Source organism: Aythya fuligula, chromosome 12 (assembly GCF_009819795.1).
Source record: "Aythya fuligula isolate bAytFul2 chromosome 12, bAytFul2.pri, whole genome shotgun sequence".
Lineage (NCBI taxonomy): Eukaryota > Metazoa > Chordata > Aves > Anseriformes > Anatidae > Aythya > Aythya fuligula.
This window is the reverse complement of record NC_045570.1, coordinates 16,673,352-16,696,593: the sequence shown is the minus strand read 5'-3', so window position 1 is coordinate 16,696,593 and position 23,242 is coordinate 16,673,352. Positions and strand designations below refer to the sequence as shown.

At 42.3% G+C, this 23,242-nt stretch overlaps 1 protein-coding gene across 1 annotated transcript in view; it reads right to left on the bottom strand.

Moving 5' to 3' along the window:
* The window catches only part of CMIP (c-Maf inducing protein), a 126,594-nt gene that overhangs the window by 6,666 nt on the left and 96,686 nt on the right, over positions 1 to 23,242 (bottom strand). The window contains exons 6-17 of the mRNA XM_032195554.1: positions 21,270 to 21,332; positions 19,862 to 19,942; positions 17,220 to 17,323; positions 16,564 to 16,668; positions 14,916 to 15,269; positions 7,703 to 7,768; positions 6,578 to 6,604; positions 6,056 to 6,104; positions 4,475 to 4,582; positions 2,601 to 2,717; positions 1,103 to 1,243; positions 101 to 148 (exon numbers count right to left, since the gene is read on the bottom strand). Of these exons, the coding sequence (XP_032051445.1) occupies positions 101 to 148; positions 1,103 to 1,243; positions 2,601 to 2,717; positions 4,475 to 4,582; positions 6,056 to 6,104; positions 6,578 to 6,604; positions 7,703 to 7,768; positions 14,916 to 15,269; positions 16,564 to 16,668; positions 17,220 to 17,323; positions 19,862 to 19,942; positions 21,270 to 21,332 (1,263 nt within the window). The remainder of the gene's footprint in view (positions 1 to 100; positions 149 to 1,102; positions 1,244 to 2,600; positions 2,718 to 4,474; positions 4,583 to 6,055; positions 6,105 to 6,577; positions 6,605 to 7,702; positions 7,769 to 14,915; positions 15,270 to 16,563; positions 16,669 to 17,219; positions 17,324 to 19,861; positions 19,943 to 21,269; positions 21,333 to 23,242) is intronic.

The following is a 23,242-nucleotide window of genomic DNA, read 5'->3' as shown; positions in this document are numbered from 1 at the left end:
CCACTGTGCTACGTGGTAAACATTTATCAAGTGTTTAAAGACTTAAAGTGTTCAATATGGAAAGACAAAGCTTGTTTTTCTATTAATGAGATTAACTTACTGTGGACTTGGATGGCAGTGTTAACCTTGTGGGACCACCTTTTCTTTGCTGTAAGAGAGAAGATATTTTAGTCAAAGAGGTTGCCATTCTACATTTCAGACCAACTGAAGTACAGGGAGCTTTTCACCAGAACAAACCCTGCTCCAATTTCAAAGCTCCCAGCAAGACCTTCCACCTCTTCCCTGCTTTTTCTGCATTGACTGGTTTATTTTCTGAGCGTGCTAGATGCAGGCCTGTTGCTACCCAGGGGACTGCCACTAACCACAGCTAGCAGTCTCCGTGCCATGGGTCAGCATTTTGTCTGACTCGGCCAGCCTTTATTCCCTTACTTTCACTTTAAAGGAAGCAGCCTTAAAATGCTGGGCTCCGAGAGCAAAGGGGGATGTGACCGTGCAGCTGATAAAATCATTTGCTTGACTTTAAAAAGGCATATTCTTTTCAGGCTGGGAGCAAGAGGATTGTAGAAGAGAAATGCAAATGTGGAAAGGAGAAGAGGAAGACTGTAGGTATGTCTGCAGAGGTGAAAAAGTGCTAATGAGAGCAGATTTATCTTCAAGCTGTAGACCCTGTCTTTAAAATCAGGAAAAATTCATTTTCTCATGGGCTCTGCAATCCAGACCTAAAGAACACTTCGGTGAAATGTGTATGTCTAAGCATTAAGAAATGCTGGCCAGCCCCAGAACTATTTGCTACTCATATGTCAAAAGGTGGCAGAATTTGACAAGCTGTCTTACAAGATTTTAAGGCAGCAAGATTTCACCTTTATTCTTCCATGCAGATTCTAAGCAGGTTATTGAATATCACTCAGAAACATAGTATGGGATTAGACACATCAGTGAATATCATGCAGCATATACATTCACAGCAAGATCCTTTAAATACTGCTCCCATCCTGTTGTTAGCCAGGAATTTCACACCCTGCTTGTCTTTCTTTTGTACCTCCATTTCTGGAGAGTACAGACCACAATGTGCTATGGCAATACTGCATGCAGGGTGACATACCAGCTCTTTTAACTCCCTCTGCCTGTCACACAGCTGTTCATACATTCTCTTTCCCACGTCTGTGCTTTCCAGGGTAGAGATGATCTGGAGCTGCGTGTCATTATTATCGATGATGTTGTATTCCAGCATCAAACACAAAATCTAGCAACAGAATGAAAGAAGAATGGTCACTGCAGTGCTTAAATTAATTTTTTTTCCACAAATATCCTAATTATCATGGGCATGCTACTTTAAATTACCAGGTAAGTTTTTAGAGCATGCATTATACAGGCTAGATTAGAGGATCTTAGCAACATTTACTGACTTCTCAACACAAGAAACACATTTTTTATTGGTAAAGAATGAACTCCAATCTCTGAAAGTCACCCTATCTATCCTGTCTTCCATTAGCGCTCATTCCTTCTGACTGAGAGGTGCAATTACTTTGCATCAGTCCTGGAAGATGGCTTCATGCCACAGCCCTCATCAGAGCAGGTACAATTGATCCAGTATTTCCCAGGTACCGGCGGGACTGCAGAGTGGCAGACTCGGGGTATTATGCATGAGCAGCAGAGCTGTGCAGCCAGCCAAGTGCTGGATTTTCTGTCCCTAAGTGCTGGGCTTTCTGTGCAAGCAGAACTCAAGTGAGGTGCACCCGGTCTATGAGGCAGATCGGGAAAGAATGAGGGGAAGGATGCTGGGAGCTGGCTGCTGCAGCCAGGACACCCTCCAGCTCATGGGGAACACATCTGACTCGCCCCAGGAGCAAGGCAGACTCCGGGAGACAACTCCAGTGGGACACAACCTGCCCCCTCCATGCTGCCTTTCATTTTCAGCTCCATATCATATCAATGAAATTATGGAGGGAATAAAAACTTTGCATTTTCATTTTATTTTATAATGAAAAAATCAAGTAACATTATATTGCAAAAATTGCAACTCCTTCCACCTATTTAATCACCCTCTGTTTCTCTTTAAAATGTAAGACAGCATTTATCAAGAAACCTCTCTGAAGAAACCCAGAAAAATAATATTTGCTATTAATGCAAGAAAAATAACCTATCCTAAGCACTAAAAAAATGCATTTTAATACAAGCAAATATTTTTTATAAATGTACTTTCACAGCACTGCTGATTTTGCAAGTGGCAAGGCAAGCATTAAGCATTGAGTCATGGAAAGGTCTCACTGCCTTGCACCCTGACCCCTCGGTACAGCCTGTACATTCATTGCCATTTATTTCCCACCACAGTCTCTCCAACTGAATTACAGCAAACAATCTCTTGGTCCAAAAATTCTTGCAGCCACCTCTCATGTAATTCACACTCTCGTCTGCAGAGCAACAATATTTCATTCCACTTAATCAAGGGGAACACAACTACCCGCTACTGGTGTTTGATATGACGCAGACCTGAACTCAGCTTCTCTGGTTCCACTAGATCTAATTCTGGGAAAGGCAGTGTGAAACTAAATCTGAGCGCTGCTCGTAAACCCGTATGACTATGTATGCTTAGGGCTTACCTCTACCATCGTCTGGTTACCCCTCAGAGCCAGCAGCATGCAAGGTCCTAATTTATTTTCAGCCAGTGAAAGCAGGAACTTCTTTGTTTTATAGCAGGATCCCATTAAAATATGAACCTATTTGAGAAACAAAGAGCTAAAATTAGGGACGTGAGCCTAAGAAAAACATGCATTTAGAAGAGACAACGTTATGCAGTCAAACAAATTTAAGTATTCGCAACAAACCTAAAGAAAATGAGGGCTTTGTTACTATTATGGCTGCAGTCTCTTGGTAGCTTTGTTGCTGATTGGAAGTGACTTTTTGAACAAGGCCAAAAAGCACATCTTTCCTTTCACTTTGCCCTGAAAGGGGCAACATCTTTCCTTTCAGGGCAATTCTCCTAAAACTCCCTTGAGTCCTCTAGCTGTCAAGTGTCCTGCAGACACTCTCCCAGCTCCAGAAAGCACTGGATGGTATCACACAGTGACACCTATGGCACGAATGCACTTGTACAAATCAAATACGAGTCTCTTCTCACAAAAAAGGTTGGCAATATCCTTTCCCATTTAAATGCCCCAGATATAACTGCAGAGAATTTCGGGTTCCTACCCGAAAATCTTATTTTATGGCCCAGGCTGATCCACCAGCTTGCTGGCAGAGCACTATGTGACAATTTGTAGTTTTTAGTCACCTAAGCAGTAAGAGGTCCACCATGCAGACTCTAAACCAGTATCACCCTACAATACGCTTGTAAATATGTTCCCTGGTCCACAGTATTGCATGGGTTATGCTCAATAGTGCTGAAAATATCATACCCATTCTATGACGGCGTCAATTCTATAGAGATCATGTGCTACCACGCAATTCTTTTTCCTTGTGGCTTTGCTGCCAGCAAGGCCTTTAGAATACAAAATCTTTGTTTCTTAAGTATCCACCTGCTCAGATGACCTTTAAAAAGGTGAGCTTCAAGCCAAATGAGATTTTATTTCATACAGTTATCATTATTAAGCTTTTTCGGAGGTTTTCTTGAGAGATGGAAAATACTGATGCTAAGATTAATGTAAGACCCCTCTTGGAACAAGATGTTTTTCAAACATTATGGTTAGCCATTAGCAGCTCTTTAAGTATTTATGGACTTCCCTGCAAAGGGCACAAGAGTACTGCATATTCATGTATGTTAGCATTGCACTTTTTCATACACCTCATCTCCTGATGCTCATAAACATCATGGACCACAAAAGCTCTTGTGAGAAAGTATTTCGTTTTGTAGACATTTTCGTTCCAAATACAAGAAGACACAGAAGCGGTGAAGACACACGAACCCTTTTGTGAACAGTCTTTGTCCATTCTATTTCACAGATATTGGATCAATCTCAATTTAAGTTAAGAGTACAGACATGCATGTTCTATAGGTCCCAAAATGTTCAGCCTACAGGAGACGCTTGAAGCATACATCCCCATGAAAGCCACTTCACTGTATGCCAACAGCCAACATCAACATGTTTTTCCCCTAGCCAAGAGAAGGAAGTAGACATTCCCATTTTATTTGATACATGGAGAATTAAGACACAGTGAGACCTATGTGACTTGATCCAGGTGGTATAGGAAAACAGTGCCAGCAACAGGGGTTCAAATCTGTTATTTTCTTTCTTGTCCTTCTACGAGTTAAAAGCCAAAGTTCAAAAAAGGAAAGTTAACCAAATTCTGACTGCAAGCAATGGGTTTGGCACCATAAAGATTTAGGTTTCCCAGTGAATACTTGTGGCTTACAGAACCATGAATTAGGTATTTTTTTGGGAAAAAAACAAAAACATGTAAAGCTTCTTATCTCCAGCTATGCATTACCTACTTACTGAAGAGAAGTTACTAAACTCACATTATTGCAGACACGTACCATACTGGCAAACAGCTCTCCGTCATCATCACATGCCACTCCTCCAGGGCTGTAGAGCTGGAACCAGCCGTCTTTGCCAGCCCGCACACTCAGCAAACATGAGTGGACCTGCCAAAAGAGAAGACATTGGGAAGGTTACAGTTTCTGCCAATAACCACCAATGTCTCCCACACTGGACGAACAGAGGTAACTGCAAAACTGGGGATGTTGGAAGTTTCATGGTTAATACCCCAATTGACACATCAGCAAGTCTTTACTCACAAAATCTGTTTTTTGTGTTATAAAGGAGGAGGGAAATTATATCAGTGCTAACTGCATGTCATTTTTCATTCCCTGTACAGAAATCAAACACAAAATGGCTCTAATCTAGAACAGTTCTTTTCACTTGAGAAAAAAAAAAAAAAAAAAGAAAGAAAAGAAAAAACAGCAAAAGAAGAAGAAAAAAAAACAACTCAAATTTCAGAGCTTCTGCTGTTTTCCCCCTGTCCTCTCAGCATGTGTCTACACTTCCGACATGATCTGAATACGAAATGCAGAGGCTGATGGCTTGCTCATTCCAATCACGAAAAACTCTTATTAGTCTTGCTGTAACAAGACTTGACCAGAGTCTGGGTGAAAGAAGCCAACACAGAAAATGCAACAGGGACACATAAGGTAGAAGATGCACAGAAGAACTGGCATCACCGTAGAGATAACTATATCTAGTCCTACATCTTAACAGAGGAGTCACCATTAAGCTTTTTTTTTCTCTTTTTTTTTTTTTCCTCACTGAATAGACACAGACATTCTGATTTAATTTTTGAGGAGGTCAGAGGGGAGGTAAAGTCCATGCCCCCTTACTTGGGGACTTAATGATAGTGACAGATGAAATCCTGGTGCCATTCTGAAAAATAAAGCCTTTCTTATTCAGCAAGGGTGACTACTGCTCACAAAGGCTGAAACAATGAAAACCATGAGCTCCGGGCAATGATGACAACACAGGCTCCTCACCGACAGTTCGGGGGAGCTTTCTCCTCTTTATGCTGGCACAAAAATATGAATGTGGATGAGAGGTCCCCTCTGAGTCACCCAGAGCTGATTATGTTAAACACATTACATGTGCAGCTATGAAGCAGTCAGCCACCGTGAGGCTATGCTACAGCTATGTACTCGTTCCAGTAACGTACCTCCTACCCCCTTTCTCCTGCTAATTTATGAGAATTATGGTCATTTGCACAAAATGTAACTGAAACACAGTTAAATAAACCCTGCTTTTTTGTAAGCTGCATGAATCCATGGATTTTGCTTCCCTTCTTTTCATATGGAAGACAAAAAGCTAGGAGAGAATCAAGAAACTGGGGAAATCTTGCTGGTTGCAGTTTACTGAAGAATAAGGACATCAACTGAGCTCAGACAAGGTCACAACACATAAGGGAAGGAACCATTGATACTAAAACAGTATATCCTGAGTGGCTACTAACCCCTCTGAGACTCAAGAGCAGCAAAACTACACTGTGTTTTGAAACAAACTGCTTAAGGAAGGATCAAGCATACTCGCAATCCCTCCAATTAATGCTCTGTGAAAATGGGCACTGAACTCACTTCTTGTCTCGGGTCTTCTGCAAATCTCTGAATCACGTATTTCAGCTCCCTAAAACAAAAAAAGAAAAGAAAAAAAAGAAATGTAAAAGGACAAGAAAAAGCAGCTGCTGGTTGCAGTATTCACACAAGTGTCACAGTTCTCTTGGATTACACTTTAAAAGATGCACACTAAAGAGAAACAAGTTGAACTGCTTCCACAGGAAGGAAATAGGAGGTCTAAAAGTGATTACCAAGGACACAGTCTATTCAAAACAGACTAGAAAAGCTTTCAGAGATGTGCAGTGACAAACTGGTTTGTAAATTCTATCAGCATCTAGTGCCTTTGGTCCTTGGGCTCCTGCTGTCGCAGTAAATTACAAAGAAAACTACATCTTTATATTGTTAACAGAACATGCTCACAGCCCCACACAGATAAAAAACCTTAGAGACACCATATTGAATAATGCATCGCTGCTGTTATTGACTAGTACAAGTATTTTAAGTAATCACTCCCCTTAACGAAACAAACAAGCACCAACTTACTTTGTGAATTTCTCATGTGCAAGCGCCCTGAAATTCAAAACAAAATATCATGAGGATTTGTGAGGAGGAAAGGGGAAAAAGAAATAAAGAAGAAAAAAAAAAAAACACTTTTCATTTCTTTCCAGATAATAAGAGGATTTGCTAAGCAACTGCAGCACACAAGACAAAAAGAATAATCTTTCCAGAAAAGATCAGGTAAAGTCTCCTTCATTAACCTAGGGGGAAAAAATGAAGAAAAAATAGCACTCGGATTGAATCTTGTGGCTCTTCCTGCATTCTGCCTTAAACAAGCATCCAAGGCTAACATCAGTGGGAGCTTCGGGGTCAGAAGAAACCAAGTGAGAGACTTACAATGCAGCTATATAATTATGAACAGAATTTTGGTTACCTCCAACAGCCAGGTGAATTCTTTAATTGCAATGCAATCAAAGTATGTTCAAACCTAATTAATATCATACATCAGCAAAGCAATTAATGGTCATTCTGTGAAGTGACTTGCATCATGGTACGGCTTACACCTCCCCCAGGACTCGAGTTTGACTTAGGTAAATGATGTCTCTGTTGCCTATTTCCAAGCTCTTGCTGTAGCCCAGGTAACCTGGCACAGAGGATTAGACCTCTGTGATTCAAGACACCAGGTCATTAGGGGATGTGATAAGCTAGCAAATTGTACAATTATAGGTTGTAATGTTTGTCCGTGGAGGTCTGCATTTTATAAACACTACTGCTCATTAATAGGTTTCCGAGGGAGCCTGGCTGATCCGTAGGGTAGCTTCTTCATTTAATGCAAAATACAAACGATACGAGTCTCTGTGACGCCAGTGAAGCATCCTCCTCCACTAAATCTCTCACTTTACTCTCCTCCTCACCAGCTTCCCTTCCTTTCTTGTCTGCCTGTCTCTAGTGAACCACTTTTCTCTTTTAGATCATCTTAGAGAAGTGGGGAAGGAAGATGAAGGTGAGGAAGACTTTGGGTGCCTCTATCTGTAAAAGTCAACTCTGAATCCCACCTCAATAACTGGGGGCACAAAGCCACTATTACAGTCAGGTTTTACCTGACCTTGTTTCACCATAAAACAACATTAACAAGAATTATCAGTAAATACTAAGACAGGGCAAACTTACTCCTTGGGAAACGGGATAGGTTGAAGCAAGCTGGCCAGGGCTGGTCTCCAGTCATCATAGTCTGACCTGAAAGAGGAACATTTTATTAACAGGATAGCATGCACAGAATATGGTTTGTCAACAGCTAGTTCGAGGAGTCAAAAGCTTTTTACTGCAGGCATCAACAACTCTTTTGCTTTATTGAGATACTCCAAAGAGCTACGGTGACATTTCCTGTTCCATTTTCAGCACATTCTCCACAGGGACACAATAAATCTGGTATTTACAATGAGAGGCCTTCTTTATGTCAACTTAAAGACATTTGCTGTTTATGAAACCTGTTGACATTTAATCACTAAGTAATACTTTCATCTAGGTTGGTACAGCAATTACCAGGCCATTGCTATTTACAGCTCTATTCTGCATTTAATTGGAATTTATTTTCCTTTGCTAGAAGGCATCGGTCTAGTTGTAGAAAGAAAGATAAGCCCCCATTTTTGACCCACACCTAACAAATACAATTCCACAGGCTGATTTAGAAAATAATTGCGCGGCATCCATCTGACACTTTTTTTTTGCTGTACCTTGCTTAACTTTTCCAGAGATTGCCGTGCACATTCACAATTCATTCACAAATCCCTGAATTATGAGTGGAAGAGGACAGATGAGGATACCACTGCAGAGAGCTCAGCGTACCCTGCGAGAGGTGGCTCCTCTCAGTTGTGTTCGCTGCCAGCTGATGCCCTGTTCTATTCTCTGCTGTCAATATACGGCGCTGCCCTCCTAGGAGGAGCCACCAGAAGGGGATGTTCACATGAACTAGGGTAAAGAGAACATCCTTTAGCAGCTTTGCAGCCTGCACGGGTCGCTGCAAAGCACCCTGGCAGTGCATTGTCTTGATCTGCCTGCACGTCGTGGCTGCTCCAGTGCCTGCAGCACAGCCAGTCCAGCTCCTCACGTAGGAAAGACACCTCACAAGAGGCCACCCTGCTCCTTCAAACAAGCTCAGCCAGCCAGCAATCAGTTAGTACTAATTAACCGCAGTAACAACACACTGCACAGCAGGCACGACCATCGTACATGTAAGTTGAGCGAAGCAAAGAACAGAGAGGAGAAGTGAATCCAGCAAGTCAGCACCAGAACCGGGAACAGAACCCAGCAAGATGGTGCGAAAAACTTTGGAGTGTCTGTACAAGACAATGTGTAGGATCCTACAGTCTCCTTTTACTGCTGTTACCCTTTGGATTTTAGTTTCAAAAGCTGGATTATTGGCTGCAGCTTACTGCAAACTTGGCACACAAGTCTGATGTTTCGTTAGGAAGGAACGAAGCGTAATGTTCCCAAACGGACAGCACTACTGATAGCATTAGAAACAGGCAACATATGCACAGGAACTGTTCCAAAATGATGCATTTTTTGCAAAGACAAGGTTCTAAATGGATGCATTTCCAGAAGTCTCACCCACTTTCTGAACCACGTAAGAGAGTGGTTTCCATAAACTGAGAGAGGTTAACACACACCATGTGGGACAGCTCACCAGGGTATGCTCATGGACACAATGAAACTGGGTGTGCCTGAGCAGAGTATTCTTAAGAAGCAGTTAAAAAAATTTTAATTAATAATTATCATTTAACAATCCATCAGAGAAGTAATTATCACTTGCCAAAAAGTGGTATGACTCCAGGTTACAAAAATATCTCAATAACCAATATAACTCAATATAATATCTCAAAGTAACCAACCCACAAGAACTAGGAGCTGGTAGTAGCTTCGGATATTAAAATACAGATGAACGCTGTACAAAATCCATGGGATGGGTTAGTAGCTCTTCTTCCACACTACTGTGCAGAAGTCCCAAGTTCAATGTGGACGCTTTGATTTCCCATGCCATATGCAGCTACGTGCCATTCGGTAGGTACTTCAGCAAACAGCCCTGCCCTTTTCACAGGTGTGTTACCAGACAATCCTAGCATGTACTTTCCCAGCTGTTTCCTTCCTGAAACTCCCCTGCCAACAGGCCAAGAACCACAACACCGTGTTGAGTTCAGGGAGATGTCTCTTCCCCCACCTGCACTGATTAAACAACCACAAAAGAGCTCAGTCAGGTACGAGGCTGGAGCTTAAAGGCAGGCAGGCTGGCAATGGAGGATGTACAGGCCAGGCAAAAACCTCAGCGTTGGTTCTCCTCAAAACATAAAGCAAATAACATTTGAGAGTCTTGGCTATGCTCCCTGATGAATATACCTTGTTGATTTTCCTCTCCTTTTGTTTAGCATTTGAAGCACAAAACATATCATGTGTCAAGCTACAATAACACAAAAAAGAAACTTCATGCCCATGCCATTCATTTTAAAAGCCATTGAGCCTAATTTTTGCCTCCATCAAAAATTGTGTTCTGTTTGGTAAGTGCAAGAACATAGTTCACAGTTTGTGCAAATGGTCTCTAGGTTCAGCTGAACACTGAGCTCATGCATGGACCTCAGTGCCTGCCTCTGTGTCCTCAAAGAGCCGAGGAACCTAATGAGCACAATCTTTGTTATTATTGTTATTATTATTATGCACATTCTTTGGAAATTCCTCCTAAACCAGCGCCTGATTTTACTCTAAAAATGACAGGTTTTTGTTGCTCGATGCAGCGGAAATAACTTCAAGAGCAGTATTTAGAGCAGACAGGCCCAAATGTCGAAAGGCTGAGTGAGAAAACTGAAAGGTGCTCAAGGTGTTTCGCATCACGTGAGATAAAGCAGTCACAAATCTTCCGTAGCAGAGCCTTAAAAGCTGAAACCCACTTCGAGGCTTAGTTCCCGCGACATCTCAGGTTAAGTGTTACACCACCAAAATTCCTCCTTGAGCAATCTGGAGAGTTATCATTAGTAATAATGTGAACCAATCAATTTTTCATGGCTGCTCTTCAAAGGAAATTGCAATGGGAAGAAAAAAAAAGCTGCCTTGTAATAGCCCAACACCAAGCAAAACACTGCAGAGAGAATTGGACTGATGAAAGCTGGGGGTTATGTGCTGCAGCCATTTGTGAAGCAAGGTCTGCGAGAGGGCAGCAAAAACAGATCATCGCCTCTTTTCCTGGGAGGAGAAGAGAGAAAGAAAGCTGTCTCCTATGAAATATATAGAGCTCGGTCACATGAGTGGGACCTGAACATAAGATCTACGCAACCTGTAATCCCTTCAATCTGCGCTAGGAAACATGAAACAAACACAGCACAAGAATAAAACTAAACTACTTATTAAAAGCCTACGGTGTTTCTCCTCCTCCCACCTCTTCCCTTTTCAAAAACACTTTCTTTCTGTCTGCGCTCATCTCATCTGCGCTCTTCTTTCATTTCAGACGGCTGCCTTTTTATTATTTTTTTTTTTTGCTCCGTTCGGAGCTCGTGCATGAGCTGGGAGCACCTGAAGCAGGCAGAGAGAGGCAGAGGGATCAGCTCTGGCTGCAGGTAACCGGGAGCCTGACAACGTGGCCGTGCTTGTCGTGGCCACCACCTCGGCCAGCCGTAGTATCGCAAAAATAATTCCCTCTCCGCAGTGGATTTGCCTTTGGGCCACGGTTGCCGTTGGCCCGTCCACATAATACATTTTCCTACCCAAGGATCACCTTTCACCAAAATGAAAACCTGCCCATATGTCATGTGCGGCACAAACAATCCAAAACATATTAGCAGCCCAGGGCAACCCTGATAAACACGACACAAGAGAATCCACTGGGGATATGCAGAGCATGCCCCTGACCTATTGGGGAATGCAGGGAAGGCAGGGGAAGCTCCAGTGGATGCTGGCGTTTGGAAAGCTGTTGGTCTTATCGCCGAGAGACCGCGAGCCCCAAACCCTCTTTGTTTTTAGAGCGTAATAAAGAAGCAACGAACGACTGCTCAGAAATAGCTCATTTCTCCAGACCAAGCGGCTTGACAAGATCAAACATCTTTTAGGCAACTCCACCAGATAATACGAAGATGACCAAGTCCCCCGACTTGGGGTTTTGAAAGAAGCAAATTTAGCACCACCGATTCCCTAATGCACGGCGACATTAACATGCAAGTAAGGAGCTGGACAGTGCTGAGCAGCTCTCAGATCCTCTAATTCAATCTGATGAACAGAAAGATTTCAATTAATTTAGTGCATTTTCTACGCACCAATTTCAGCCTTGTGGCATTCAGGAGGCACTGGCTGGCATGAATAACCCTCACAGAGTCCAGGATGCATTAGGGAATATTGACACAGAAGTTTGATCCACTCCTGAGCACAGGACAAAAATATCATGTTCTGCTGTTCTGTCTCTCCTCTCAAATCTGCCCAGACATCTTAAAGTGGACATCTGCCAACATTTTAAAATCTACGACTTTCTGTTTTCCTTTCGTATGCAATAGTTGTGTTTTGTTGCTCAACTACAGTAGAAAAAGGGTCAGAGATATTCTTGGTGCTTTGGAAATGACCACGCAGACGAATTTTCTAACCTGCACATTTAGCCTTCTGTGCAAGGAGGGAGTCTTACAGTGATCATTAAATGATCGCTGCTACGCTTTAATCGATATTAGAAGCTTTTTATTCACAAGTATGTATTGTGTAGGAGTTAGGTGAACAATAAAATGTCCTCTGCTGAAGATAACTGTTAAGAACTCATATTTGCTAGACTTTCAATAATTAAAATCTGCCTAAATAAATTACTCCCCGCTGCCCTAAGTTAATTATGTAAAAAAGATATCATTGTTGGTGACTCTTGTTTTGATGATGATATTGAGTCAGACACCTAAAAGAACAATTAAATTCAATGCTAAGCAACTTATTTATGTTTGGCTTACCACTGATATTAATAAGAACATTATTTTAGTGACTGCCTGCTGAGAGCTCAGCTCCTGGATAGCTGTTGTTTTTATAATGAATGTTTTCTTCCTATTGGCATGAACTCCAATTCTCTTTATTCACATTCTCCACTTTTCAAAGTACAGTAACAGTATTTAGAGCATCAGAAAGACTTTGTTCAAGAAGAGCTTAAGCATGCTAACAGTGCGCATCACAGCGGGATTATCTGGCATTTTTGTCAGTAATACTAGCCCTTCTACAGTGCTTTCCCAACACTGGTTGTTTATTAAAACATCTTTCAGCATCTTTACCTACATTTACAAGTAAGGCAAATGAGGCACAAAAAGAAGCAACTTGTCTTAAGATCTCCCAGTATGCCAGTGGCAGGATCAGGAGCAGAACTAATTTCTGCAGCAATGCTTTTGGGAGCCAAAAAAAATAAAATAAAAATCAGGGAGTAAACAGGAAAAGAAGTGAACCCAATTCAGTGGAGCTACAACAATATATACCAGCTATGGCTCTGCCTTAGAAACTGTCCTATATTTTCATAGGTTGTGATTTCTAAAGCTGGGTGTGGACTTTGGCAAGGCAATCCAAGGGAAGTTGCACCAATTGTGTAGTATCACTGCTCCTGCACTGTATGAGTCTTGTGGGCTTTGCCCTTCAGAATTACCAGTGTACAATCTGAAAAAGGGCACAAAGCTGTTCTGCCCTACAACCTGTGCAATAGCAATAACAGATTCCTATATTCACTTTTGCTGTTGAAGAACTTGATTAAAAATTTAAAAAAAGAAAGCAAACATCAAAAAAAGTTATTTTAAAGTATGGAGTGAACTAAGAAATAATTTCTTTGTGCAAGAACTAATATGGAAACGGAGACCTGGCATATCAAACTTATAAAGTTTAGGGAGACCGTGAAGAAGAACATGCCCGTTTGTGAATTTGTTTATAAGTGTGTGTCAGCTGCATGATGAAACCAAAACCGTCAATGCTTAATGAGTCAGCACCCAAGCCAGCATCAGGACTGAGAGAGTTCATAGTGTTTATGGAAAACATCTAGAGTCAAGGGGACAGGAATAAATACACCACATGTTTAATGCAGCACCTGGGTGCATGAAGACTTAGAAGCCATCAGATAAAGCAAAGCCAGATACTGTGCTATTCTAATGCAAACATTTTTTTAAGGGGAGAGGAGGCTAGGCAAGGGGAAAAAAATCATCCTTCAGCAACTTCCCACTCAAGAATGTAATAGGAACAGTATCTTGGATTCACGTACACTGCCTCCAATTCTGGGTGTGTATGAATGTATTTGCAAGACAGCACAGGAGTGAGTAAAGGAATTATGTTGAAATTGGCATTATATACTCTGAAAACACTGAAAACATGGGGAAAAACTTTCACAAAATCCTCCATCATGGCACTTCAAGCAGTTCCTAGAGAGTGAATACTCAAACTGGCATTTGACTTCAGCATGGCAAATGCTCACAGTTTACAGAGGAGGCCAAATTTAACCCACTATCGTGTAATCTAAAAAATATCAACTATCACTTCATTAAGCATTACATTGTTTAATAGTCATTAGTTTGCCCACAGACATATGCAACCCAGTAACAGAGCTAGCTGTCAAAGGCCACAAAACTGTTTCGGGTTGGTTTAGTACACTTCATTAACACACGGTTCTATTACAAGCTTCTATCCTGCAGTCTACCTTTTGTGTTACCCCTTCACTTCATTTATTTATCCAGGAGACAAAGAAGCTTTCCCTAAAGAATTTCTTATTCTACATTCCTCTTGGAGATATTCAGAGGATCTGCCTCCCAGGAAACCGTGGAGGCATCATATGCTAAAGGTTATCTGAGCACTGGTTCATTAATCCAGGTTTGCTGTATGAAAGCAATCAGTCAACAGAGGATCCATTGTAACTGAAGTAAATCTGAGCAAGTCCTAAAACTCCTACAGACATTTGCAGGGAGAACACTTAAGTGAAAGGCACTGGCCTCATCTACCTCCTGCTGAAGCCAGGGGAGCAGTGCTGCCTACCACTGCACCAGCAACAGACCTGTCTTTTCTAGCTTTGTCTCAGGCAATCCCAAGAGCTCTTGGGAGACAAATAGATTTTTTATTTTTTTTCCGGTGGCTAAGAACAAAAGAGAAACCACTGGCAACAATATCCTGTCTTCTGTAATGTGCCCGAGGCTCACTGTACAAATCAGCTTTCCCTTTTCATCTTCCTAAAGCTATTTATAGTATGTATTGGCAGTGCCAGATGTCTCTTTCAGAGGCTGGCCTCCAGTGCTGGAGATGGATTTATAACCGTGTGCTTGCTGGTCACAGATGTTTGATGACACCAGGCCTGTGGGAAAAGCCCCCCCCCATCATTAGGATGACATTGTTCAAAAAGCTGTTTAACACAGTTACTCACAGCATCTTGAGTATTTCGACATAGCAGCCGAGGATCCTGTCTGCCTGGGCGCTGAGCTCGATGCTCATGGTGCTGCAGGTGGGACTGACCATCAAGCAGTCGATCAGGTTGGGCTCGCTGTCATTGCCCACGTTGGCTGTCATCTTCTGGTTAGCCGTGTTGTTGCGCTCCACTTCCACGTGGATCTCGTTCGAAGTGACGATGACTGGTTTGAGCCGCGATTCAGTCAAGGTGGCCTCTTGAGAGACCAGGTCGGGACTCGTGTGAAGAAGGCGGAGGGGGAGATTAGGCTTTCGGTCACACTGCTGCTGGCAGCCATTCCGAATTTCCTTCAGGCTTGGCGAATTGTCTCGGCTGAATTTTAAAAATAAACAAACAATTTTGATAACCAGACATAACAGCAGAAAGCAGGAGGGAGAGGGCAACACTGAGAAACCAACATCTTTTGCAATTTCCCACCACGTTTCACCCCAGACCACCGATTGCTTTCTCCCAGGTAATCAGATTATTGAAATCAATTAAAAATATTAAAAGGCACCGACAGGACTGTTCTGCAGCCCCTACTCTGCAAACATTTCAGCTTTTCATTAGTCTAATTGACACGCCAGTTTAGTACAAAGGTGAACTTTCCCATCCAAGTTGTGCAAAGCTGTAACAGGATCCATGCCCAAGTATGTATCTGGCTACAGTACATGCCCAGACATTTGTCTGCAGTCCTCGCGTCTGGAATTTCTGTTGGACACTAAGCAGCCCCCGTCCGTGCTCTACCATGAGGAAAGTCAGATAGCCATAAACAAACAGGAAACATAACAGAAGGGAACCCTCGGTGTCTACTGGAAACTGGCTCGTGTGTCAGGAACTGCAGCATCTATTTTGTGGTAGGTCGGGAATCCAATTTTCCATGATAATGGAGACAGCATCATGAAACCAGCTCAGGTTCAAAGCTATAGATACACGGGGATCTCCACACAACCCCCTTCTTCAGGATCTTACCATTCCCTTTGATTTAGGTGTAACACCCACTTCATGTGCCAGAAAGAGAGTAAAACTGAGGCTGCTCTGGGTAGTGCTCAGTTCCCAGAGGCTGCTGTGGAGCACTCTCACCTTCTGCTGTTCTAAAGAGCAAAACTCTCATCTTCTGCTATTCTAAAAGGCCAGCTACAGCTGCAGCTTGCCTCAGAGGAACATCTCAATAGTGGCCAAGGTCTGCACACAGCTGGCTGCTGCGCTGCATCCCCAAAGTTCCTGCAGCTTGCAGCACTTCAGTTCTGGAAGCACTGAGCTCCTGTGGCACCTGCACTGCCATTGTTCAAGCACAGGAGCTAAAGCTGTGCAGTGATGACATGCCAGCCTCACTGCCATGGAGCATGCCACAGTGAGTCCAAGTGAATGGGGATTCGGCATCTTCTTGTCCTCAGATTTCCAAACATGCAAAGCGTAACAAATTCAGTCACATACCTACAAAAACACGCATGTGACCGTACAGAACACCCACATGTAACGCTAGCAATGGGTGGAGCAAGAATGAAGACACGCTCTTGCATACCCACACCCATGCTCATGCCGATCTTGTTTACAGCCTGAATGAAAACTCTTTGACGCCACAAGTTTGGGAGTAACATGTGGTGAACTAAGAATTCATACTGACCTGTTGATAAATTCCTCATAACATGAATAAATGGCTGCTAAGCAGACAGCCACGAGATTTGGCAGGACTCTGGGATGGGGACATTGTCCAGTCGGACCATGCATGCTGAAAAACAAAAGCCAAGACAACATCACTGCAATGAAGATTTCTGTGGGCAAAAACAGTCAGACAGAACAGGGTGCCAGAACTGGATAGACAGCCTCAGGGAATCTTCAGACAGGCCATAACAGAGCATTTTAACCCTGTAAATCCCTTCCAAATAGTCCTACTTCAGAAGGAGGCTGAGCTGTGTCCTCACTTTACATGACGTAGTACCCCTGAAAGCTCACATGTGATCATTGCAGGGTCTGAAGTTGATGGGAATCTCTCTGTAGAGGCTCTGAGTCTCAGTGCATAAAAGGCATGTACACACAGATGTGTCCATTCACCTCCAGGATGAAACACAGAAATCCCCAGCCATATTTAAGAATAAGCTAAAAAAACCCTTCAGCAACATCTCCTCACGGCCACCTCTCACTTATTTGCTGTTTGCCAGTCCCAAAAAGCACCAGCTACTCTACCAGCTAACTACAGACGTGAGCAGGGCTGGGAGAAGTAATGTAAGGAAGTGTGCACACAGGACTGGAAAACACACTGTAAAACTGAATGTAACCAACCTGTGGATAAACTTCTTCACCACCTCCATTCCAGCATTCAGCTCATTCAAAGCCAGAATGTACTCCTGAGTAAACAGACGCAACCGAGGGCATTTCCCAAAATCCTGTCCAAAAAGGAGAGACTCAGTGAAGACGGTGAAATATGCCTGCAATGTACATTGAAACTGTGGGTTTTCAAAAGAAATCAATTCAAACACAGCTGAATTCACTCTCTTGTTATGCTGACAGCTTCAGGAGCACAATACCACTGCATGCTGAAGTAATGTGCTACTCACTAATAATGGCATGATTTACAATCTCCTCTTTCCCCCCAGACCCATTTCAAAACAAAAGGCATGTTCAGTGTTCCTACCTGCAGTTATTTTTCTTTCATATGTTTAATTTTGTACCTTTACTTTGAAATGCATTTTTTATTATTGTACATTTTTGCTTCCACTCATAACTGCAGTTTCTTAGAAGAGCGACTCAAACCTGAATTTTTACTTCAATATTTGACATTGTACCTACTCTGCTTTTAGAGAAAATCTTTTTTGACATGTGACGATTAAATGATCAGTTATAAAACCACAGGTCAGTTCTTTCTCTGTTGTACTCCAGGTACAACATGAATTTGACTGGTAAGCTCCACAGTTGCTTGCTTCCAGAGGAAGGCACCTGCTCTCTGAAATCCAGCATCTCCTCGCCTTACCTGCTATTTTGAGATGCGGAAGGAATACAATCTGCTGTCTGGTGAATGCTATTCCACAGCACATTCCTGCTAATTTACACAGGTGTAACCTTTCAGAGGTTGGACTCGATGATCTTGAGGTCTCTTCCAACCTAGAAATTCTGTGATTCTGTGATTCTTATTATGCAGGTGTTACAGAGCTACAAAACTACACTTCCAAGTGGTGAACAAGGCCTGTGAGTACAGCAATCCCTCCCTATCATCCCTCAAGGAAGAGGAAGTCATCCTGAAGAAATTAATGGCAACCAAAATCTTAAAGAAATGCTGCAAGTGGTAACGAACGAGGGCACTGTGAAAGGGAAGACACGCTCTCGAAGTGCTGAATTCTTCCTTCCTTATTTTGATTTCAGGCACTGCTATCGCACAACCTATATTAACATCTCATCAGCTGTACAACTAGGGAAAATCACCAAAAATGTGAATACAGCCCTAGACAGAACCATGTTCCCTTCAAGCCTAGAGTCACTCTTTGCCAATATGACCCAGGAAAAAGACTGTCGGCGATTCCATTACAATTCACATCACCGAACATCCAACAGCTCCTTCTAGCAGGTGCAAATGCACTTGGTTCAACAGCATGAGACCGCACATGCTTCGTATATCCCCTGGTGCCATTTAACTTCATGGAAACTCCTTGCAAAATAGCTCGTGCAGTTACAATTCATTTTTTTCAACCTGTGTTAGTGTCCTAACTGAAATTAGAACAAAAGCCCAAGAGATCATAAAGAGCACGTCACTGCTGACAGCTTTAAAATAAAATACCTCCAAAAATAATAGAATGACCTGTCACTGTAACACGTACAAAACAAGGCACGCTATCAATATTGTTTACTCCTAAAGGATAAAGCAATAGTGCTTGTACTCAAACATTTGGGCTGAGCCCACAACCAGCTGTGATCAAAAGGCAGGGAGAGGCTGCCGAGTGCTCCCAGCACAACTCAGCACGTGATAAGCTCCAGTCCTGCACGTACTCGGTGCTATCAGCAACACAATGAGCTATCCTCGATCATTTGAAACTTCAAAATGACAGATAAATGAAACACTCTTTCTCCGTTTGGTAAGTGGGAAACTGTGGAACAGGACTGGCCATGAACTTATCAAAGACCCCAGAGGAAATTAGTGGCAGAGGTTGGAACAGACAGCTAGGTTTCCTGCTCTAAGCACACTAAATTGCACGTGGCCTCCTAAGGTTATGAAGTTTACTGCCAACAGCACTGTCCCCCTGAAGGATTACTTTATTTACATGCACACACACACATTCTCTAAAAGACTATTCAGTACAAAAATCCCCGGAGAGCAGTAAAGTGCCCAAATCCACTCTAATTAATATATGACACCGTAAATTCTCTGACTACACACTGCGGTACAGACATGTTGATTTTCAATCTGCAAATGTTAAGTACAGTAAATATACCCAATTCTCTGAAGCTAACCAAATACAAGCATTACACTATGCATTTAGATTTTACTTGAGACCCCTCAAGAGCTCTGGATTCTTTAAAAAAAAAATTACCCTGAACTCCAAGAATAACATTTACAGAATATTTCATTGAACACTACAGAATATTCAAAAATGTTTACATGTCTGGAGAGCACAGGCACGGAGCCAGGAATACGACCTTTTCGCCATCTTAGGCTTTCTAGCTAGTTCTGTAAACTCGAGGAGTTAAATAATAATAATGTTATAAAAATAAGAAATAAGAACTGTTTTCTACTGGATTCATGCTGGATACAGGAGGACAGCGGATGGTTTCTAACATTATACCAGTTGGTGAAAAGAAGTTGCTTGTCTTGCTACAGAGGGATGAGACTCATCCTTGAGATCACAGTTAAGTCAACTGCCTTAAATATTTTATTCTATTTATTTGCTACTCTTTGCCACAGCTTTGTGATGTAAAAAGTTTCTTTCACTCACCATGTTGTGTTTGAGAATCCTCTGTACCACTGGCGTGAACACTTCTATCACAACCATCGACCGCGGGCGCTCTCGGCAGTGCTGTAAGGAGCAACAGGTCATTTTGTGAGCTGCAGGAATTATCAGAATGGGTCTCCCCTGGCTTCACACCCTGTGCACAGATTACCCCTAGAGTAATAAAATCCAAGGGCTAATTTATCTTTCCTGGGAATAGGATACTTGTAACACTGTTCTGTCCTACAAATTTGCTGGTGTCTAATAAAAAATTATAATGGAAGCTCATGAACTGTACAAATTGCTTTCCCTACTGCTTATTCTTCAGGAAACTCACTGGAATTTAATAGTTTTTGGGATATATCCCAATATATCAGTCAGAGTAATTCAAGCAGGAAAGGACTTTAGGAGCTCGTCTGTCCCAACCCTTGCTCAAGGCAGGGCCAATTGTGAAGACACCATAGTCTACTCATTAGCCTTGCCCACTCAAGTTCTGTAATCTCTGAGGAGGGAGAGTTCATAACCTATAAAAACAAATTTGCATGCTGCTACTATACACAGCCCATCCCACACCTTTAGAGGTAAATAAGTAGCTATCTCTGATGGAGACCAAAAGGAAAAAAAAAATGTAAGTGCCCATATAGCTTGGAGGATGAGAGGCTGGTGAGCAACATGGAGTCTTGGAGGTATTGGAATCTGAGACTAGGAATGGCCCTAAGGCTGGCTTATCAAAGTGAAATAAAGTCAGAATTCTTTCTTGAAGTCTGACAATTTCTGCAGGAGTAACTGCTGACAGGTAACTCCGGGTGGGAATTTTAAGCAACATCCAGTCTGTTTTATAAATGTACATCCAGTCTTCAGCAAGCAGATTAAAGCAGCCTTGAAACTGAAATGCAAAGAGACCTAGAGAAAAAGTAGTACTTTCAAATCCAGAAGCTTTGCACTCCAAAGCACTTGAAACTGTACAGAAAAGATGCACAATGCAGCAGAAGCCTGGATTTTCCAGGAAAGAGGATGGGTCCTTACGATCTTTCCACTACCATTACCCCATGACATAAAACCATTACGGCTGAGTTATGCATCACATTACCAACACATCTGAACCCAGTGACTCCAACGATTTTTGCATTAGCTAAATAGAACATACAGTAGGGCATTTCATGTACCCAGGCTGGGGTGGGGTTGTCTGAAGATCTTAACTCTCATGGATTATCAATACTGTGCAGTCTGGTGTGTGAAGAGTATGTATCTATTTATCATAATGGTGCTGTCAACTATTCCATTATCACCAGCTGTTGACCAAAAGAGGAGATCAATTTGGGCATAAGGCAAGGAGTTAAAGAAAAAAGCAACAATCCCCTCAAAGAACTACAGTCATATACAGCGATTAGATTTTAGAAACCTGCTTTGATACCTTGCAGAAGAATTCACAGAGGTCAGGAGGAGGATGGTTGTTTTCCAGCAAAGGTGCAATTGCCTTTAAAAAAAAGAAATAAAATAAAGAGAAAAAAAAAATAATTAGAAGGTTGCAACTAGAGTAAGAGTTCTGCAGGGAAACATTTTTCTTGCAAAAAGAAAGGTCACTACTTTTAAAAAGGGACAAAAGCATCAGGATAGAAATTAGAGGTGGGCTGTGTGTTTTACACAGAAGCTTAAGCATACCCTTGCTGTGAATCCTCTGAAAAGTTTTGCTTTTAACTATATCAGTGTAAATTCATAAAACACAGCAAAGGAGTAAAATTTTTATAATGGTTTCAATGAAAACAGGAGCAGTAGAACAGTAATTCGGTATATAATATAGCAAGGACAAATCTGCTTCACTGCTTTGGTAATAGCATCTCTCTAAAGGGAAAAAAAAAAAAGTAGAAAACCACCAAACAAATACATGTCTTTTATATAAGAGTTCAAGCTCACATACAGCTGATAACTCATGAAAAGAAATACAGCACTGTTTTTACCTGGAAGGCCTCTATTTATCAAAATCAAGAATGTAACTTTTTGGAAGTTGAGATCAACAATTCCTTCTTTGCTACTACGCCAACCGATGTGGTTTATGCTCAGTAAATACATTAGAGGTCATACCTGCCACTGACAGTGTAATGAACTTATGTTGTTGTTACTTCCTTTGTAATTTAGGAAATGGTACTAGAACAATGTATTCTCTCTACGTGATGGTGCCTCGGGCTTTTCCAATCTCGAGCTAAAGGGATTCCCAGTACCCATTTAAAAGTAAGGCTCTAAGCAGCAGCTAGGACATTTTGTATTAAGCAATTGAACACCAGATATTTTATCTGGATGGCATCTGGAGCTTTACTAAGGCAGCCTCTTCTGATTTTTGCTCTCCCTCTCATCTCCTTAAGGCCTTCAGTCCCAGTCAGTCTGCCCAAAATAAGCATGTTTCACAACAGCTGCTTTCACACACGAGCAGGTTAATGTTAATGTGAATTTTACCAATGAAACCCAGGCTACCAGCCTACAAAAAATGGGCTTTTTTGTTCAGCCCTGACCCTGCTAAATGGAGGGAATAGCCACAGCAGACACTGTCAAGGGGGTCAAGGCTCTGCCTGTACAGTCAGGATGGAGAAGTGGCAGCGTGAAGCAGCCTGCGTTTGCCTTCTGTGGAACCTGCTGCCTCGCATCGCCCAGTGACGGGCGACTGATCCCCTACCAGGAAGGGACGAGTTGTAATATTGATCTGGTCCAGTGACATCTAGATAGGGAAGGTGGTGTGGTCTGTGCAGCAAATCACTGTGTGCCTCTGCAACACAACACAAGCACACAGCAACAGCAGTACCTCCTAATAGCACAGGTTGGCTGTACAATGGCAGTGAGCTTTGATGCCCAGAAACCTCTGACTCCTTAACGGCTGGGGCACAACCTGCAGAAGGGCAGGACTGACCCGAAGCAGCCTTCACTCAGGATCACTGAATTATTTAGGCTGAAGGGACCTTTGGAGGCCACCTGATCCAACCTTCCTGCTCACAGCAGGGCTACCTGACATCTTTTATTAAAAAAATCCTTCCCCAAAACAACCAGCTTTCACTGGAAGCCTGAACTTTCCTTGGCACTAGAGAAAAATGAAAGCTACAGCAGATCTCAAAGAAAAGTAAAGGCCATTTCAGAAACTTACCTCCAGCTAAAAGGGTATCTTAAACAGCAGCTACACACAGTTCACACCTACGGGCAGCTACACGCTGCCTTGTGTTGCAGAAGGATTCATAGGGACATGATACGATCAGGTGATGGGGAAGTTCTAGATCTGACTGCTGGGAAAAGCTCCTGGAAATTGCCAGCGACTGAAATTAAATTATAGTGATGGGGTAGCAATTTCCACCTCTCTGATAAATTGTTGAGATTTTGTGTTTTCTTGCACAAGGAAGAAGGTAG